This window comes from Schistocerca nitens, chromosome 6 (assembly GCF_023898315.1).
Source record: "Schistocerca nitens isolate TAMUIC-IGC-003100 chromosome 6, iqSchNite1.1, whole genome shotgun sequence".
Classification (NCBI taxonomy): Eukaryota; Metazoa; Arthropoda; class Insecta; order Orthoptera; family Acrididae; genus Schistocerca; species Schistocerca nitens.
The window spans coordinates 242618649-242639843 of NC_064619.1; the positions used below are offsets into that span (position 1 = coordinate 242618649).

The window sequence follows — 21195 nt, forward strand, 5'->3', positions numbered from 1 at the left end:
GATTTTTACTAGAATGTGCATGTGGAAAAGAGCCTGGTCAAGGATCCACAACTAAGAGGTACAGAGTAGATGTACAAAAGGAAGGAGGATGTAGGAAGTTTCTAGCTTTCAGAGGAGAGAGGGAGAGAGAGAGAGAGAGAGAGAGAGAGAGAGCGTGCGTGCGTGCACACTCATAACTCCAAAAAGTTTTACTTCAAAAGCTAGGAAGCTTTCTTTCTTTATATGTGTCCTGTCAACACCTCAAGCTTCTGATTTTCAGTGGGTGGTCTCCTTTAATCTGAAAGTACAATGGGTGTTACTGCAACGCTTTTTTTTCCAAAAGCAGGTTGGTTTTATTCAGGATTTCAATACACCATATTATACCCCACTCCTTTGGCTACAAAATCCTATTTTTCAGCATAATCTCCATTCTATGTGACAGTGTTACACCACCTTTCTGGGAAGGCCTGTATGCCCACATGGTGCCACTTTACTGTCCGACGTCGGAACCAGCGTCTTGCTGCATCAATAACCTCCCCATCATCCACGTACTGCTTCCCAAGGAAAGGAGAGCATCCTCCATTGGGACAAACAGATTGAAGTTGAAAGGTTAAGATCTGAGCTGTAGGGTGGATGAGGCATGCAGTTTTGAGTACCCAAGCTGTTGGAAGTGTGTGTCACCACTATTGATACACACATCGAGTTGAGCAACGAGGTGCTTAATTGAAATCAGTCAGTTACTTCGAATGAGAGTGTCCACACACTCCAACACTGCAGGAGGCAGAGCTGTGTGCAGCCGACCGGACATGTTTGCACGACCTTGTTGCAATGACAGGTACCTTGTCCAATGACTCACTATGCTTTCTTTCACTGCCAGATCTCCATAGACATTCTGCAAATGCCTTAGAATATCTGCGATGCTCTGGTTTTTCCACAAAAAGAAACTCAATGACAACTTTCTGCTTGGAACATACCTTTCCTTACGGACACCATTTTGAAGACTGTGTATAGCACCGCCACCAAGTGGAACTTCATAAAACTATGAGGGCTAAAGCAGAAATATTCCATGCTGCCCATAACAAACTCTACTTTTTTTTCCAAACAAAACTGGGCAGAGAAAAAATGTGATTGTGTACTTATTGAGCCCCCTTGTCTTTCCATTCTATCAGAACTTTCCACAAAATTACCCTTAAAATGAACAAAAATAAGCTTAAAGAATTAAATATGTGGGGGCTGGATCAGGATGGGGAAGGAAAACAAGCGTATCCCTTTCAAAGGAACCACACCAGCATTTACGTAAAGTGATTTACAGACACCACGAAATACATATGTGGATGGCCAAACAAGGACTTTAAGACCACACTTCCCAAAAGTAAGAGGAAAATTCCAAGAAATACAACATCACACACACTCGCATCTTCACATACTCTAAAAAAAATCAAGTGTAAATTTTTCAACATGTGAACTCACCTTGAGATCTTCATAAGATACAACTACATGCTCTGATAAATCCACAACATATGGTCCAAGAACAGGATGTTCACGAACTTTCAGTGGTGTTCTCCTTTCTCTGTCTGATGAGCTTCCTAGGAGATCATGAATTTTTTCATTATATATTTCAAAGTAACTTATTTCAACTGCTACATTTCCTGATGAGGAAGCTTTCTTTCCATCGTCATCCCCAGACTCAATGAGTTTGAATAACGCATGACAGAACCTGGGTATAATGCCAGCTTCTTTTCCAAACTCCTTTTCCCCATCTGTTTCAAGGCCCATCATGCTGGCAACAAAAAAATTAATAAGTGTCAGTCACTGCGGCAACAAAGTACTAAAGTGGAGCAGGACTAAAAAAAGCTATGCATTAAATAATAATTCAAGTAGTTTATACATGATAAGATTAATTGAAATAATCACTGTACAATGTCCCTTCTCCCCCCATGAACCATGGACCTTGCCGTTGGTGGGGAGGCTTGTGTGCCTCAGCGATACAGATAGCTGTACCGTAGGTGCAACCACAATGGAGGGGTATCTGTTGAGAGGCCAGGCAAACGTGTGGTTCCTGAAGAGGGGCAGCAGCCTTTTCAGTAGTTGCAGGGGCAACAGTCAGGATGATTGACTGATCTGGCCTTGTAACACTAACCAAAACAGCCTTGCTGTGCTGGTACTGCGAGCAGCTGAAAGCAAGGTGAAACTACAGCCGTAATTTTTCCCGAGGGCATGCAGCTTTACTGTACGGTTAAATGATGATGGCGTCCTCTTGGGTAAAATATTCCAGAAGTAAGATAGTCCCCCATTCGGATCTCTGGGCGGGGACTACTCAAGAGGATGTCGTTATCAGGAGAAAGAAAACTGGCATTCTACGGGTCGGAGCAAGGAATGTCAGATCCCTTAATCGGGCAGGTAGGTCAGAAAATTTAAAAAGGGAAATGGATAGGTTAAAGTTAGATATAGTGGTAATTAGTGAAGTTCGGTGGCAGGAGGAACAAGATTTCTGGTCAGGTGAATACAGGGTTATAAATACAAAATCAAATAGGAATAGCGCAGGAGTAGGTTTAATAATGAATAGGAAAATAGGAATGAGGGTAAGCGGCTACAAACAACAGAGTGAACGCATTATTGTGGCCAAGATAGACACAAATCCCATGCCTACTACAGTAGTACAAGTTTATATGCGAACTAGCCCCGCAGATGAAGAAGAAATTGATGAAATGTATGACGAGATAAAAGAAATTATTCAGGTAGTGAAGGGAGACGAAAATTTTATAGTCATGGGTGACTGGAATTCGACAGTAGGAAAAGGAAGAGAAGGAAATGTAGTAGGTGAATATGGATTGGGGATAAGAAATGCAAGAGGAAGCCACCTGGTAGAATTTTGCACAGAACATAACTTAACCATAGTAAACACTTGGTTCAAGAATCATGAAAGAAGGTTTTATACATGGAAGAACCCTGGAGATACTAAAAGGTTTCAGATAGCTTATGTAATGGTAAGACAGAGATTTAGGAACCAGATTTTAAATTGTAAGACATTTCCAGTGACAGATGTGGACTCTGACCACAATCTATTGGTTATGAACTGCAGATTGAAACTGAAGAAACTGCAAAAAGGTGGGAATTTAAGGAGATGGGACCTGGATAAACTGAAAGAACCAGAGCTTGTAGAGAGTTTCAGGGAGAGCATAAGGGAACAATTGACAGGACTGGGGGCAAGAAATACAGTAGAAGAAGAATGGGTAGCTCTGAGGGATGAAGTAGCGAAGGCAGCAGAGGATCAAGTAGGTAAAAAGACGAGGGCTAGTAGAAATCCTTGGGTAACAGAAGAAATATTGAATTTAATTGATGAAAGGAGAAAATATAAAAATGCAGTAAATGAAGCAGGCAAAAAGGAATACAAACGTCTCAAAAATGAAATCGACAGGAAGTGCAAAATGGCTAAGCAGGGATGGCTAGAGGACAAATGTAAGGATGTAGAGGCTTGTCTCACTAGGGGTAAGATAGATACTGCCTACAGGAAAATTAAAGAGACCTTTGGAGAGAAGAGAACCACTTATATGAATATCAAGAGCTCAGATGACAACCCAGTTCTAAGCAAAGAAGGGAAGGCAGAAAGGTGGAAGGAGTATATAGAGGGTTTATACAAGGGCGATGTACTTGAGGACAATATTATGGAAATGGAAGAGGATGTAGATGAAGATGAAATGGGAGGTAAGATACTACGTGAAGAGTTTGACAGAGCACTGAAAGACCTGAGTCGAAACAAGGCCCCGGGAGTAGACAACATTCCATTAGAACTACTGATGGCCTTGGGAGAGCCAGTCATGACAAAACTGTACCATCGGGTGAGCAAGATGTATGAGACAGGCGAAATACCCACAGACTTCAAGAAGAATATAATAATTCCAATCCCAAAGAAAGCAGGTGTTGACAGATGTGAAAATTACCAAACTATCAGTTTAATAAGTCACAGCTGCAAAATACTAACGTGAATTCTTTACAGACGAATGGAAAAACTGGTAGAAGCGGACCTCGGGGAAGATCAGTTTGGATTCCGTAGAAATGTTGGAACATGTGAGGCAATACTAACCTTACGACTTATCTTAGAAGAAAGATTAAGAAAAGGCAAACCTACGTTTCTATCATTTGTAGACTTAGAGAAAGCTTTTGACAATGTTAACTGGAATACTCTCTTTCAAATTCTGAAGGTGGCAGGGGTAAAATACAAGGAGCGGAAGGCTATTTACAATTTGTACAGAAACCAGATGGCAGTTATAAGAGTCGAGGGGCATGAAAGGGAAGCACTGGTTGGGAAAGGAGTGAGACAGGGTTTTAGCCTCTCCCCGATGTTATTCAATCTGTATATTGAGCAAGCAGTAAAAGAAACAAAAGAAAAAATCGGAGTAGGTATTAAAATTCATGGAGAAGAAGTAAAAACTTTGAGGTTCGCCGATGACATTGTAATTCTGTCAGAGACAGCAAAGGACTTGGAAGAGTAGCTGAATGGAATGGACAGGGTCCTGAGAGGAGGATATAATATGAACATCAACAAAAGCAAAACAAGAATAATGGAATGTAGTCAAATCAGGTGATGATGCAGGAATTAGATTAGGAAATGAGACGCTTAAAGTAGTAAATAAGTTTTGCTATTTGGGGAGCAAAATAACTGATGATGGTCGAAGTAGAGAGGATATAAAATGTAGACTGGCAATGGTAAGGAAAGCATTTCTGTAGAAGATAAATTGTTAACATTGAGTACAGATTTAAGTGTAAGGAAATCGTTTCTGAAAGTATTTGTATGGAAGTAAAACGTGGACGATAAATAGTTTAGACAAGAAGAGAATAGAAGCTTTCGAAATGTGGTGCTACATAAGAATGCTGAAGATTAGATGGGTAGATCACATAACTAATGAGCAGGTATTGAATAGAATTGGAGAGAGGAGAAATTTGTGGCACAACTTGACTAGAAGGGATTGGTTGGTACGGCATATTCTGAGGCATCAAGGGATCACAAATTTAGTATTGGAGGGCAGCGTAGAGGGTAAAAATCGTAGAGGGAGACCAAGAGGTGAGTAAATTAAGCAGATTCAGAAGGATGTAGGTTGCAGTAGGTACTGGGAGATAAAGAAGCTTGCACAGGATAGAGTAGCATGGAGAGCTGCATCAAACCAGTCTTTGGACCGAAGACCACAACAACAACAATGTTCCTTAGATGTGTTCCTTTTGCTAGCACATAGAAGTCATATTCCAATTAAAACTACTCATTCGACACTTATTTTTGTGGACTGTGTGTCGAATAGTGAAAGGAATTATGATTTATTCCAATGGAAGTCAAATTCATTATCGTTGAATTATATTTTGATGCTTACCTCATGCACATACAACTGATTTCAAGACAAAATTATCACATATTCTGGTACCTGTTAGACATGCTTTAATGAATCAAATTCCCTAAGTACCATAACTGTTGTCCCAACAAGGAAGATGCCTATAATGCACCTGCCACACAGTTTGATAATTCACCTCGAACACTGCTCAAATTTTGTTCCAATGCAGACAGTAGAGAGTATCTGGCAGGAATTATTAAACTGTGTTGCAGACACAATACAGATGCTGTCCTTGATGAAATTACGGTTAAGGACTTATGGCACTTTATTCATGAAGCATGTCTAACGGATAAGACAATTTTGTCTTGAAATCAATTACATATACATGAGATAAATATCCAAATAAAATTAAAAAAATATAGTTGTACTGAAATTTACTTTCACTGGAATAAATTTCTAACATTTGCCACATGGCAATACAGTGTTGCTGCATCAGCTGTCAGCTGCATCTGTGTTAAAGAGTCTGCAGTGCCAACTCAAGCAGAACGCAGTTTGGCAAAACCAAAGATTGCAGTACCACACACAAGGTTTAAGTCATTATGTCATCAAGACACTGGACACTACTACTGCAAGCTTACACAGTATGGCGACTAACATGACTCTTTACACACGTGTTTAGGCAAAAATAATACAAAACATATATAATAGCAGAAATACTAACAGGACAGCTGCAGGAATTGGTGGTCTCGGCGAGAACGAACTAAATACACAACAATCCTAGAAATTATAACATACCAAAACAAATACTAACACAAAAATCAAGCAAACAAACTCATCCTCCACACACACACACACACACACACACACACACACACACACACACACACACACACACAAAATATTTGTAAACTACGGAAGTATTAGAAATTTCCCAAGGCTTATACATCTAAAATGGAACCCATGATACAACAAATCCACAAACAGCTCCAAAACCTGGTACTGGAAATTCACTTGACCTGTATAGCTGAAACAATGTCTGCAGTACCACAAAATTGAAATTCACTCACATAGCTAACATCAGAAACCCAATCGCGCCAACACGGTTTTTACAAACTTCTTGATACCTACCAACCACAATCCAACATGATTACCAACAAATAACACCCCAACCCAAAAATTCCTAAATAATTGTATCCATGCTATTTCCATATATAAGAAACACACAATTATGCACATAAAGATGCATACCATACATACTAAAATAAAAACTCTGGAACATAAAAGATACTTACCACCTAGTCAGCTGACATGCAAATCTAGCACTCCAGCAATAGCAAACTTCTATGTCACCAACAGACTCTCTCAAATGGCCTGCCTAGGCTTCTCAGTCCAGGAACCCCTCTGGATAGATTGCCATACATTGACCCACCAAAAACACCACATTTATTGGTACCACATCTAACTTCATGCCTTCTCCACAAACACTTCACATTCTCAGCAATTAAACTGAATAACTGAATGAATTTAATCGTGGTCAACATGTCATCCCACCATTGTGGCAAGCAGGGATCTACTCGTGAATTTCGTTATCATATTCATAAATAAAAAACGAAACACAAAATTAAATCTCCAACCAAACACCACTCCACACTGATAATTCAAATCCCATCCATACGCACATCAAAAATAACTCATTAACAAACCACAAACTTTCAACATTATTCTCAAAAACAACAGTCATGGAGTTCAATGAATCGGTAACATCACTCATTTCAGAAACATCAACATTTCACACAAGAAAGTGCCATAACATACTTCAAGACGCCCTCTGCAAAAACTATATATCTCAAATATGTCACGCCCCATGATGTCACTCAATACAACAGTCATGTCACGGGTCAAAGCAGACAGAGGGTACCACAACCTTCAGTTGACTCCACAGTTTCAACCACAACAACTGCAACACTAACCAAACATTGCAAGTGAACTGATTTAGTTGTGGCGCATTGGTTGCAGCAGACAGCTCACATTACGAGCTCTGGCTGCAGGACTAAGTTCCACGCCATGAAGTGTCAACTAACAAGTAATTTTAATCAGAGTGTAGTTCGGGCCTACTGAAGTGGAGACCTGCCAAAAGTGTATGGAATGGCACGAGATCAGACACACGCATGGGAAAGATTTCATATCAACAGCAGTAACCCTCTCCTGCAGCAGCAGGTATGCAAGGAAGACAAGATCTATGTAATATGATCAGCCCCTATGGATTCTATCTTTCATAGCACCTGATAGTGAGCTTACAATGAAACCTTGGAATGGATTAATACACTGTATTAAAATTAGTGCCCATGACATTAAAAATTGGGACAAAAAATTTATATAAACTTAGAGTTGGCAAGGTGACAGCCAGGGTGATAAGAAATTGATGTTCTCACACTGCAAGGAGCAACAGAGATTGTAAAACAAAAAACTGATCCATGACACTGCATGCTGCGTGGAATGGTATGAGTAAATGCATGCGCGAAAGAATCACTGAGTGATAGATAAGCACATAAACAGCTATAGTGTATTTACTGATCAATGATTCCACTACAGCCTACTGTGAATAGTTGCCTTTAGCACTTTATTTTTGCCCATTTCCATGGGACTATGTTAGCCTTAGCCACTTTCATGGCACCAGTAACACGAATTCACAGTAAGCTATCACGGCAATTAAAAATTAAAACATAAAAAGCATTTGCAACAGCACACACAAACAAATAGCATATTACAGTAAAATGCTCTAAATTATTACAAGTAACTTCTACAAGGAAGCATTTGTACTTGTGTGAAAACTTGAGACATATCACTCAATTTTTCCAGTTCTTCTGTTTGCAGATAGAGCACATCTCACTGTACAAAGATCAAGGAAATATTAAGCAAGCACGAATCTCTTTCTGCCTAGAGTTCAATGAGTGGATGTTGTGTTTTTTTTTTTTTTTTTTTTTTATCCCACACAGAATTATTCATTATTGCATTAATATTCTATTTGGTGAATGATACAGAGCTTTTGAAGTAATTTTGTGACCAATGAGCTGCTAATGATGTAACTATAGAACTGTTTCGGTCAAGAGACTCATCACTTGCTGTCAAATCAAAGTACAGAGTCACTGATGAATGCTCGTATAATACTTTAAATCAGAAATGAGGAGTGTAAAGGCATATCTCACAAGAAACTAGAGCCATTCATGCATGGCGTTCCCTAGATCTCACCACAATACAGTCATAGAATTTCAACTGCCATCTCTTGACTACAGCTTGCCCTCTTAGGTAGACCTCTCTTCCTAGTACAATATATTTTAATTCGGATGCTATCCGTTTTCTATCACTGCTTTTGTCCAATGGTACCCTTGTCTGTTTTAAAAGGAAACTTAAATTTCTACAAGAATATGTTTAAATCTCATCCTAGCATTCTTCCCATAATTTCTCTCTTAAAATTGATTTTATGATACTGTGCTATCACTTTTTTTTCCTATGATTGAAACCAGGTCAATATTCAACAATTGTGAATAGATAAACCGTTACTTATCACTGTTAAACCAAATTAACACAAGGTAGATGGGTACGAAATCATGTTGCCAACGGCTGCCACATGGTATCCTTCAATCCACATACAAAATTTTACTATGGCAGATGATCAAAAGCAGCACATCAGCAATTCTGTGTGTCCTCTATCTGCACTATCTACCAAAAACATCAACACTGAAGCCTTCACCAATAATGATTCTCCAACTAAATCTGTATAACCTCAAGGTTTTTAATTTGTCTCTATAGCCGTGTCAGCATAATGTGATCCCTGCAAGCTGCAGTGGACTGAGCATGGCAACCTAGCACACCTACCTCACCCCATAACGTTATACAATTTTATATACGTCTCTACAGCAATGCTTCAGTGTTGTCACAGTTCTGCAAACGGCAACTGTTTTCACCTACAGCTTTTAGTGCTTTGCAGTTGAAAGCTGGCAACAGTGCTGACAGCTGTCAGGGATCTTCTAACACAGTCTCGACTACAGCTGCTTTATGAAGATGAAAATTCTTCCTGCTGGGGGCCTGTAAACTTTCACTATCACAAACTTGTGTTTTTCCTGGTACAGTCACACATGCAGGTTTACAACTTTCATTTCAATTATAAGAGGAAGTGTGTTGCAGTTCCAAGTTGCATCATGCAACAGTAAGTATTCTGAATTAGAAGCACTCAGGCACAGTACACACAGCATTTTACATGGCTAGCCCTTTGCATCTTACGCACACCTAAGAGCAATTGCGAGGGAGAGCACTACTGTCTCCATGGAAAATGGAACAGTTCACAGTGCCATGTGAATGGAAGATTTTCAGCTCTTTTACTAGACAGCAGTGTGCCAGTCTGGTGCAAGATAGGGATAATGCAATATCAGTGCATCTGATTGTAACCTGATCATGTCTGATGCACAGGGGTATTCCACCTGTAAGGTCATACAGGCACTGATGTTACCCCAAACCACTGTGTGAAGGGCATACTGCAAGTGCACCAAGCATAGCGGGAAAAACTTACTCCATCAGAATCAACTGCCGTGAACAACAAGTTGATGAGATGGGTCATTGTCTATTATAGCAGACTGTAATGGTCCAGTCTTGTTTATCTACAGCAGTCCACAGCTGACCTGTACCTTCAGCAAGTCAAAGCACCACTCCCAAGATGTCAGAATTGAAGAAAACTCCATACACATGAAGGTGTCTGTGTGATCCCCTGTGTCACCCGACCTCTTATCACATTTAACAAATACAGAACACCAAGGACTAAGATTTGTGCATGTAAGAGCTTAATCTTCGACCATTCTCAATCAGTTGCTGATGACTGAGCAGTTATGAATCATGACACCATGCAATAACACACAGTTACCATCAGAGAAAGGGTGCAGAGGGGTGCTATACGCTTCCAGGTATTACAGTCTCAATAAAGTTCTTTTGAGTGCGTATTAAATTCCATCGAAGATACTGTGCTATAATAATATTTTCAGTCGGTGCCATATTTATATTAATCCTGGTACAAAGTTCATTTACATAATTACTTTATTATTACAGCAAAATCCTATACACATGCATTTCCAGACAGAGCTATCACCAGCTGCAGTGATTGCAATATCACTATTTCAATTACATCTTTGAAGATAACTAACCGAGTGGTGGTCATTCAGTCACAGATATTGCATATATGTGATCATACTGGGAAACTTTTTTGTGAAATGTAACACATTAAGCCTGCAGTTGAGTCAGTATAAGTTGATATCTGATGGTTGCAAAGGGCTGGGCACGGCAGCACTGTGGGCCCATCTCAACCAATCACATAACATGACTTTATAAATGTCTCTATGGCAATGCTTCAGTGTTGCCATAGCTCTGTAGACAGTTACTGTTTGCAGGCAGGTGAGCCAGTGGCGTTTCAGAGTCGAGAGCTGGCAACAGCACTACAAGCTGTCAGGGATCAACTAACATCGTCCTGAATATAGAATAGAAAATTCAATTCAACAATTTACAAATGATGTTATAGATACTGCTGATGTTGTTGTTGTTGTGTTCTTCAGCCCTGAGACTGGTTTGATGCAGCTCTCCATGCTACCCTATCCTGTGCAAGCTTCTTCATCTCCCACTACTTACTGCAACCCACATCCTTCTGAATCTGCTTAGTGTATCCATCTCTTGATCTCCCTCTACGATTTTTACCCTCCACGCTGCCCTCCAATGCTAAATTTGTGATCCCCTGATACCTCAGAACATTCCTACCAACTGATCCGTTCTTCTAGTCAAGTTGTGCCACAAACTCCTCTTCTCCCCAATTCTATTCAATACCTCCTCATTAGTTATGTGATCTACCCATCTAATCTTCAGCATTCTTCTGTAGCACCACATTTCGAAAGCTTCTATTCTCTGAATACTGCTGAATGTAGCACTATCACAAACACGGAAAGACTACAAAGAATAACCAAACTTTCTGTATTCATAATATAATTACAGCACCCATATCCTAAGAACTATGATACCTTGACACAAACTGAAAATAAACCTTTAGATTTCAAACAACTGAAGTGATGGATTCATCAAGGAACAAGAATTTCTACAGACATTTGTAGCAGCTCTGTTTTACTAGAACATTTATTATGTATAAACAGAAAAATCATTTCACTGCAGCAAGTCTGTAGCATGTATCCAACCGCTAATGTTCACTTAATATGAAACAATATTATACACCAACATTTTACAAACAAATCTAGAAAGATTTGAGGATTAACAAATCTGACAAGTCTCAAATTTTTCACAGTGCTAGCAAAAAAATTTCCAAACTTCCTCTTTTGAGGGAAGTGTAGAAAATTAAGGCCTGATGAAACTTACCTATAGCTCTTGCCAGATCCTGTTTGACCATAGGCAAATAAACATGCATTATATCCATTCAGCACCTTATCTAATAGTGGTTGAGCCATAATGCTGAACACAGTTTCTTGATCTGCATATTCTGGATGTGAAGAGTCACTTGACCAGAAACAGTGATCATAAAAAAATCTGTGTAGAATTCCAGTATCACATGTTACTTTCACTTCGTTACCAACAACATTTACAACACTAGTTACAGATGGGACACTTTTTTCTCTGTAACTCAACGGCCTCACTCTGATACCTACAGTAAGATTGCTAGTTTCTTCACCTAGCAGGTCCTGAAAGTCTCCACAATGAAACCTCTGGCTAGGTGTACCCAGATTCACATTGCTGTAGCACTCGGGTGTGTCTGTGCAGGACTGCGGAATTTCATCCCTGTTCAATATATTGATTGGAGTTGCTCCAGAATACTCTACATTCTTCACATTTCTTGCGCTTGGTGGCGTCTCACATGATAATCTCAGAATTCTCTTGCAGGGTAAAGGATATGAGTGTGAAACAGGGGTATTACCCAGTGAATCACATCTATTGCTTCTCTGTGGTTTTTCTATCCCAGGAGTTTGTTTTAGGTGACCAGAGATCATTTTACTGTCAGTTTCCTCATGAGATAATTTCTGTTTTCCTTGTGATTGAATTTGTTTCTGTAGAGCGTGATTGGGTGTCTGAGGGCGGGACCGAAACGTTGTTCTCTGTTTAATGCCAGAATCCTGGCCATTACCTTCCTCTTTAAGTCTTCCTGGCGTGCCACGCCCAGTCATGCCATAACTTTTCTTAAAATGTTTTTCATCGGTTAGTCTGAAAAAGAAACGTCCATTTGCAATTAAAAAAGCAAAAACACTGCCGAAATCTCCTATAGACAGTCAACAAAACTTACTTGTTCATATCGCTCAACAAGTTTTTTTAATGTGCGATACTTCTTCTTCAATTATTAATCCAACAAACTGGGTACAAGCATTCAATGAGCTATCTGCCGCAGAAGTTAATAAGTAAATGACACTGATTTTCAGGCTTCATTCGGAAGTGGGGTGGCACTATACAACATGAATCCGACGTCAGGTCACTGAACAAATTCTGGTATCACAACACCTAAAAACTATAACATTTCTACATAAGTTTTATCGTATCTGCGATGTAAACTCTTACACAATTTATTGGAAGACTATTCTCACAGTTACTAAAGAAATAGAACTTTCAGAAACAGACTTACACGCCAATGAAGTATTTTTATGGATATAAGCAATGACAGTCATAATTATCTACTCTACATCTTCTGCCGTTTCACAGATTAACACTTCTTGCGTTGTACATTACTATCACTTGGATAAAAATTGTATTTCATAAAGTTAACAGAATTCATTTTCAAACGTTTCCGCCATATGACATCTGTTTGAATTTATCGTAACCGAAACTTCAATAGCTATCTTTGATCTCTACCGCCAAAATTGAAAAGTCAAAGATTGAATAACATTCTACCACACCTGAGGGGTCGTATGAATAAAAAGAATATATTTTATACTCGAAATTTCGGAGAACACTCCCAGGTTCGCATGAATAAAGCTAGTCGGAGAATATACTCCACCCGAGAATGAATAAAAGGGTGACCCAAGTTGCTCAAAACAAATAACATCTCTGATTTCGTATGAATAAAACTAGAGGAGCTTCTCACGACATTCTCAGAACGTTCTCCGTTTTTTTGAAGTGAGGTCTGAAGCATACTTCAAGCTGAGTAAGTTTTGCAGGGATTAATTTTTCCCAGCTATTTGGTAGTAATGGCAGAATTTATGTGTCTTGGAAGGCAAAAATTGATATACGTGGCCCGAAGAAATACTGAAGGCAGAAACTGTAGAAGTTTATACGGGTTTAACAACAACAGAAGAATTATTTGCCTGGCGAAATACCTATCAGGAAATCTCGAAAGGAGAGGTGGCAATCTTGCAAACGAGATGAAAATAAAAAATTTTGTTGTTATTTACCAGACTCAAGTTTTTAGACTGATTTACGTAAATTCTTGGGTATACACCAAAAAATTGTGTCATGGACTTGATGTTCTTCATCATGACATCTCATACCATAAATCTTATATTTTCTTATGTTAGAAATAAGTAGGCGGATCATCATCTTCTTTCGGTACCTATCCGGTTCGGATATTGGCTATGATGATGGGTATTCTTTTCTTGTTAGTAGCAACACGAAATACTTCTGTTGAAGGCATATTGAACCAGCTTCCGAGGTTGTCAAACCCAGACATTCGTTTTCTTCCAGGACCTCTTTACTGTTGATTTTCCTGGAAGTACTTTTGTAGCAAACCATATCTATTTGTTTATTACACACACAGCGATCTGTTTCTGGGACTGAACCACAAAGGCGACAGCTTATGAACTTGACTCTCGAACAGACCATTACGCGTGGTATTTAACCAAAATTAGCTCGTCTTAGGAAACGTTGACGGAGTTCCGGTTTGAATTTGATGAACATGTCCTAAGATTTTGCTCTCATAACGTGTTCACCTAAATCCAATAACAAAAAATTTTCCTTCGTGTCGAAAATTCAGTAACACCGAAAGAAAATGCATTTTCGTAAACTGTCCATAATCGTCTTAATAATTTGTTGCCACACGTAAAAGTAGAATCGAAACTTAGTGCAACTCTTCAAGAACAAACTGATGCCAGTTCCATATTTGTACACTGAACAGTTTGCCTGCTTGAGCGAGTGAAATGAAATGTAACATTACGCGTGCGTTCTCCGCAGGACACGGCAGACGGCACTCACTGAGTACTAGAGCTGTGTCAACACGAGTTAACAAACCGGGTTATCTCGGGCTGAGAAAGTTTCAAGTCAACCCGTGAGAGACTGTTATAACTCGAGTTGTGTTCACGCGTTGCGTGATGGTCTCCGCTATCAACGAGGCGATTCGAATTACATATTTTGTTCGGTGTCTATCAGTCGTTTATAAATATTTTTAAGAGAATAAACATCAGATGCTTTTCATTTATTGTAGTGTTGTTCTACCAACAACCAACGGAAGATTCTGTTAACATTCTTTTTTTTTAAGAGTTTAAAACCAACTTCAATCTGTAAAAGTACATCTGCAGTTAACAGTACTCATGATTAAAATTAAGCGTGGCTCATGCCATTCACATCTCATAAAAACTTCTGTATTCTATACTTTTACACGTATCTGTGTTTGTATGACATGCTGATGATACAACTCGAAGCTGTGATAAACAAGAAACGAGTTTTAAACTCTTAAATAAAAGCAGATGATGCTATTTATTTTAATAAAACTATGGAAATCAAGAGATGTGCAAGGGGCTATGATGGAACTAATGCGGGAATAAAAATGTCATTTATATCGCGCAACAGGCCGCAATTTTGAGCGTTTTGGTTTGAAAGCTATGATTTGCCACATACAGACCAGGCACATCATGGCAAATTTTGAGTGCAAAAGTATCTATGAGAAGCAATGACTAACCGAAAACTTAAATCCATTCAACCTTGTGACGAGGATACAATAAATGCTGAGAGTCTCATCAGCCTCTCCACAAACTTTAAAAAAAAAAAAAAGAACGAGTAACTGGGCTGAATAGAGAGATCTCCACCTCTGGTACGATCCAAAAGACCGAACGACCTTTTCATCAGCAGCATGGGAATCACAAATAACACCTGAGTTGACCTTTGTTACAAGGAGACCAACAGGAGTCGTGCTCCAAGCGGAAAGAAGGTTTTCCCGAAGTTCACTAGAAGCCAACACTGACCTCTGATCGTCGAAGTGGAAGTGTCAGTTTCTGCCATACAAAGCCCTCCAATGCCACGATGGAATCTAAAACAGGCTGTCTGGGAAACATTTCGGACTCTCACAGAGATAACAGAGAACTGTATTCCTCCACTACCAAAGAATATGAGCGGTTCACTACTCTGATATATAAACCTGCACTGAAAAGTATTCCACGCAGTGTAAAGAAAGAATATACTCTGTGCTGGACGAGAGCGTGTGAATCATTATTGGAAGAATACCAGGAGACGGAAAACTATGAGGTTGCGGAACAACTAGTTCAAACAATGAACGAAGAACGCAGGTGTGATGGAGCGAAACGATGGAGAGCATGAATTTCACCCATTCTAGGCGCAAGAGCTGGAGTCTGCTAAGAAGATTAGGAGGAGTTACAACCCTACACAGACCACAGACGACAATGACACCACCCAGATCGCGTTGCACATAAAACAAACCTCGAAAATCCATCTAAGAACATCTGAAAAGAAAGACTTCGATCATATGACAAAAGAGGTAATGAAGAACAAGCAGGAGAACATAGATCTGATAAAAGATGTAGAGTTTCAATAACGCACTGACAGGAGTGAAGGCCGGCAAAGGAGCAGGAGTAGATGGAATCCTATGAGAATTACTTAAAAATCTAGGACCAGCAGGAAGAAACTGGCTAGCAAAACTATTCTCTGAGTGCATCAAGCAGAATAAAATATCTACTATATGGACAGAAGCCAAGGTAGTCGCTGTCCTGAAACCAGGGCAGATTGGGGAAAACCCCAAACATTTTAGACCAATTTCTCTCTTATTCACTGTGTATAAATTATTTTAAAGAATTCTGATGACCATACTCTCCCCATATATAGAACCCCCCCTACCAAGGGAGCAAGTAGGCTTTAGGACTAAAAGAAGTTCTTCTGATCAAGTCCTTGTTCTCACAATCTCATAATCTTTATCGAAAAGGGCTATCAGCATAAGAAGAAAACTGTCGTTGTCCTGTTGGATCCAACCTCAGTGTATGATACAGTGTGGAGGGATGACCTACTTTATAAACTGATAGAAAAAACTCAGGGCAGCCAGATCTATAAACTTAGAAAGAACACTTTAACTGTAAGAAAAATTAGAGTAGCTCTTATCGGCAAAACCAGCAGATGCTTAGCACTCAACAACGGACTCCCACAGGGCTCAGTTGGTTGGGTTGATTTGGGGGGGAGGAGACCAACTGCGAGGTCATCAGTCTCATTGGATAGGGAATGAAGTCGGCCGTGCCCTTTCAAAGGAGCTATCCCGGCATTTGCCTGAGGCGATTTAGGGAAATCATGGAAAACCTAAATCAGGATGGCCAGACGCGGGATTGAACCATTGCCCTCCCGTATGGCAGTCCAGTGTGCTAACCACTGCACCAACTCAGGTCTCAGTATGGGCCCCCTTATTGTTTAACTTTTAAACTGCAGATGTAACATAATCAACATCCCGTAAGTTTATATACACGGATGATATGGCAATAGCTTATCAAAGCAAATATTTTTTAAGAATAGAGCGGAAATTGAATGAAGACCTAAACCTGTTGGACCTCTATTACACCAAATGACATCTACAATCTAATCCAGACAAGACAGTAAGTGTAAACATGCATTTCAATAAAAGAGAAGCCAAGAGAAAGCTGAACATCTGCATGAATAACCAGACCATTAAACATGAAAACAATACTCTGTACCTTGGAGTAAAGCTCGACCGGTCCCTAATGTACAGAGCCCATCTAGACAATACAAAACAAAAATTGAAAACTAGAAATGCCACTCTAGCTAAACTCACTGGAACCACGTGGGGATGTGATGCAAATACCTTGAGAACTTCTGCCTTGAAACTGTTATACAGGGTCGCCAAGTATTGTGCACCTGCATGGGCCAGAAGTGTGCATGAATCAAAAATCGATATCTGGCTAAGAGAAATAATAAGAATAAGATTGGGAGCACTTAAATCTACATCTATAGATTGGCTACCCATATTTTCTAACACAGCATCACCCGAAATCAGAAGAAATGAGCTACTATCAAGAGAATATAGCAAAATACTGGCAAACCCAAACCTTCCCAAACACCAGGATCTGACACCAAAAAACCGCCTGAGATCAAGGGTCACCTCTATGGCAAACAGGTGAAGAGGTGTTTCCCTTTGGCCCAGAAAATGAATGGAAAAGTTTGTGGAGTAGAAGCAGAGTAAAGGACAGAAAACTAATTACTGACTCAAACATACCAATAGAGGGCTTTAAGCTTTCCAGAAGAGTGTGGACTATGCTGAACCTGGTGAGAACGGGTGTCAGAAGAAACAGAGAGATGACAACAACATGGGGTCTTGCAAACGACCCTCAGTGCGAATGTGAACTCAACCAATCAATGGCCCACTTGATCTAGTGAACTGTGTATGGTTTTAAGGCTGAACTAGAGGACGTACATAACCTCAGGACAATGTCATTGAATGGCTTAAAAAATAAGTCATATTGTATAAAATTTTGTTTTTTGTACTACATAATTAAGTAATGCTGACATTAGACGACAGCGCCATATACACCAGAACAGAACGCAGTAGCTGAGCGTTATTATCGAACAATAGTAGAAAAAGCAAGTTGCTTGCACTTCAAAGCAAATTTGTCAAATAAATTCTGGGCAGAAGCACTTTCCGCTGTAGTCTATTTAATTAAGAGATCTCTGAGCAAGGTACTAAAAAACAGAACTCCAGAAGAGCTTGGACAAAAAAGCAAATAAACAAGAATCCAGATCTTCGACATCTCCAAATATTTGGAAGCAAGATCTATCAATAGCAGACAGGCTTTTTGAACCTAATTGCCAGAGAATCATAAAAATGAGGGAGATAATTTTTGATGCACGTGGCTCTAAATGGTATAAAGAAAAAACTGAGTCACAGAAACCACGTCGATTATTTCTCCCACTGATATAAAAGAAGCAAAATTAAATAACAATTGAAGTCAAAGAATTTGAGGTTGAACCTGAGACTATCACTTCAAGTATTAGTTTGAGGAATACTAGCTGCAATTAGGAATCACGCCCTGATGATGCAAATAATGATAATGAGCAACTGCAGCAACTTGAGCCAATACAAAAGTCATTCAGAATTTCAAAGCCAAAGTAGCTACATGAGTTTGTAACTTATCATTCTAAACAGTCATCTGACATGATCCTTTGACACTGGGAGAAGCATTGATGTCAGACAGTGCTGAAGACTGGCTGAAAGAAATAGAAGAAGAGTTACAATTGCGCAAAGAGCAGTATACACGGGAGTCTACTGTTTCACCTTCAGATAGGAAACCAATAATTTGTGAAATAAATGTTTAAAACAAAGAAAGATTTGAAAGGCCACGTTATTTGCTATAAAGGACAGCCAGTAATAGAAGGTTCTGCTTAGAAGCAAAGTCCGGATTATGATGAAACATATGCACCAGTTATAAGATATAACTCATTAAGGTATTTAATTGCTATGGCTGGTAAAAATGGTCATCTACATGTTGTTGTGGCTTTCTTACAAGGTGACTTACATGAAAAGATTTATGTGAAGTCCTAGAAAGAGACCCTGTTACAGACATGTTGAAAAATACTGGTATTAATGGATTAATAAAGGCAGTATATTGTGGTGGACGCCACTGGAAACTGAAATTAGACAATATACTATTGAATCTAAACTTCAAGAGATCAACAGCTGACTCTTGTGCCTATTACAAAAATCGAGATTCAGACATTTTAATAGTTGCTGTATATGTGGATGACATGCTAATTTCCAGTAACAGTTCGCAAGAGAAAGACGTGAAAAAAAAACAGTGCAAGAGAAAAACTTAAGCTTAAAGATCTTGGTGAAGCTACAAATTATTTAGGTAACTGAATTACCAGGAAACGAAAATAAGGTTAGTTATGGATAGAGCAGACACACTATGCGAAGCTAATCTCACCAGATTTAATATGGAAGAGTGTAGCTCAATATCTGTGCCACAGGACAGTAACCAAATGCTCGCTCCTGACATGCGTTCAAAAACAGAAAAGGAGGAAGAAGCTGTGAAGAACATACCCTATTTTGAAGCAATAGGGGGTTTAATGTATGCTCAGTAACGAACAAGGCCAGACCTAGCTTATTTGACAGGAATGGTCAGATGTTTTTGTAACAACTCAGGGATGCCACACTGGTGAGCAGTCAAAGAATCTTTAAATAACTAAAAGGAACCAAGAATTTGAAGCTACTGTTTTCTAAAGCAGAGTACTGTATAACAGGTTATTGTGATGCTGACTGGGCCACAGATTCCAATGACAGGGCGTCAACAACTGGATGTCTTTTTAAATTTCATGGAATAGTAACATCCTGGCAGAGTAAGAAACAGCCAACCATAATCTGAGGGAGAATATGTTGCTGAGCTCAGCTTGTCAGGAGGCTCTATGGCTTCAGAGATTAGACAAAGCAATATCTCCAAACCTCAAGAACAAACTATTGTTTACGACTAGTGGCTATAAGAGTCAAACCAAACATTTAGACAAAAGACACCACTTTGTAAGAGATAAAATAGAGTCAGCCCAAGTCAGTGTGGAGGACATATCTTCAGACCAAATTCTGGCAGACATGATGACAAAACCTGTGGCAAAATATCGCCATCATCTGCTGCTACAAGAGCTTGGATTGAAAATATATCTTTATTTGGTATGATTCTAATCAGGATGTTGGAATTTAGAACCTGGCCTTGATTCGGTGAACATGTTTTGCATTGCTAGGGATAATGTTTCTCTTTATTATGTGGACTGCATAATACAATAGTTTGTGTAACTGTGTTTAACATGTTAATATACACAATAAATCTTACAGTTCCAATCAGATAAAGCCAGTAAATTACTCTGCTAACATCTTCACATTCTTCAGAGGAACAGATTCGTTAACTAAATGCTCTGTTGCCTTTGAGTCTAGAAAACCCTCTACTCTTCCATCTACAAAACTTCCAGTAGCTAACTCATTTTCACCTCCACTCATTTCTCGCACATTTTTAACTACATTTGCAAAATTGTTACTTTTATGGTTTTGAGACAACTTAACTATGCATTGTGCCCTAATACGGCCTGGTTTCCCACATCTGTAACAAGAATATTTAGATGGAGCTTCGGCTGGATCATACATATCTTTAAGCTTGGTTGTCACTTGATGCTTCCCTTGGCCTTGCCGAGAGATAAATGCCATTGACAAAGACAATGCATTTAAGGTCTTTTGTTATCTTTAGAATTATTACAGTTTGCTTCTTCGTTTGATGGTCTACCCTTTACAAAACTGAGTTTCAGTTACTCACCTGGCAAGGTCTCCAGCAGTAACTCTAACTTCATATTGTGGAAGCACTCTTAGTAAAAAAACTGCACTCTGTACCAGATTCTTCCAAATTAGCACCTGATGCTTTCAAATCGCGTATTAACTTATCACACTTCAAAAAATGATTTTCAGCATTATCATTTGCATTAGACTTCACTGTCAAGAGAGTCTTTCCTAATAAAAGTTGATGAGCCATACCTTTCTGCCACACAGGGTGGCCGCGCAGTTTGAGGGGTCAAGTCATGAACTGCATAGCCCCTCCCGTCAGATGTTCAAGTCCTCCCTTGGGCATGGGCGTGTGTGTGTGCGTGTTGTTATTAGTATAAGTTAGTTTAAGTA

At 39.3% G+C, this 21195-nt stretch overlaps 1 protein-coding gene across 4 annotated transcripts in view; it reads right to left on the minus strand.

The window, feature by feature from the left end:
* The window catches only part of LOC126263648 (kinesin-like protein KIF14), a 305750-nt gene extending 292619 nt beyond the window's left edge, over nucleotides 1–13131 (minus strand). For 2 of the 4 annotated variants that reach the window (XM_049960752.1, XM_049960749.1), the window contains exons 1-4: nucleotides 12952–13131; nucleotides 12619–12837; nucleotides 11703–12539; nucleotides 1450–1759 (exon numbers count right to left, since the gene is read on the minus strand). In XM_049960752.1, coding sequence (XP_049816709.1) covers nucleotides 1450–1759; nucleotides 11703–12539; nucleotides 12619–12626 — 1155 coding nt within the window. In that variant the 5' untranslated portion in view covers nucleotides 12627–12837; nucleotides 12952–13131. The remainder of the gene's footprint in view (nucleotides 1–1449; nucleotides 1760–11702; nucleotides 12540–12618; nucleotides 12838–12951) is intronic. The other 2 variants (XM_049960751.1, XM_049960750.1) reach the window with 2 other exon arrangements.
* Between the last annotated feature and the right edge of the window lie 8064 nt (nucleotides 13132–21195).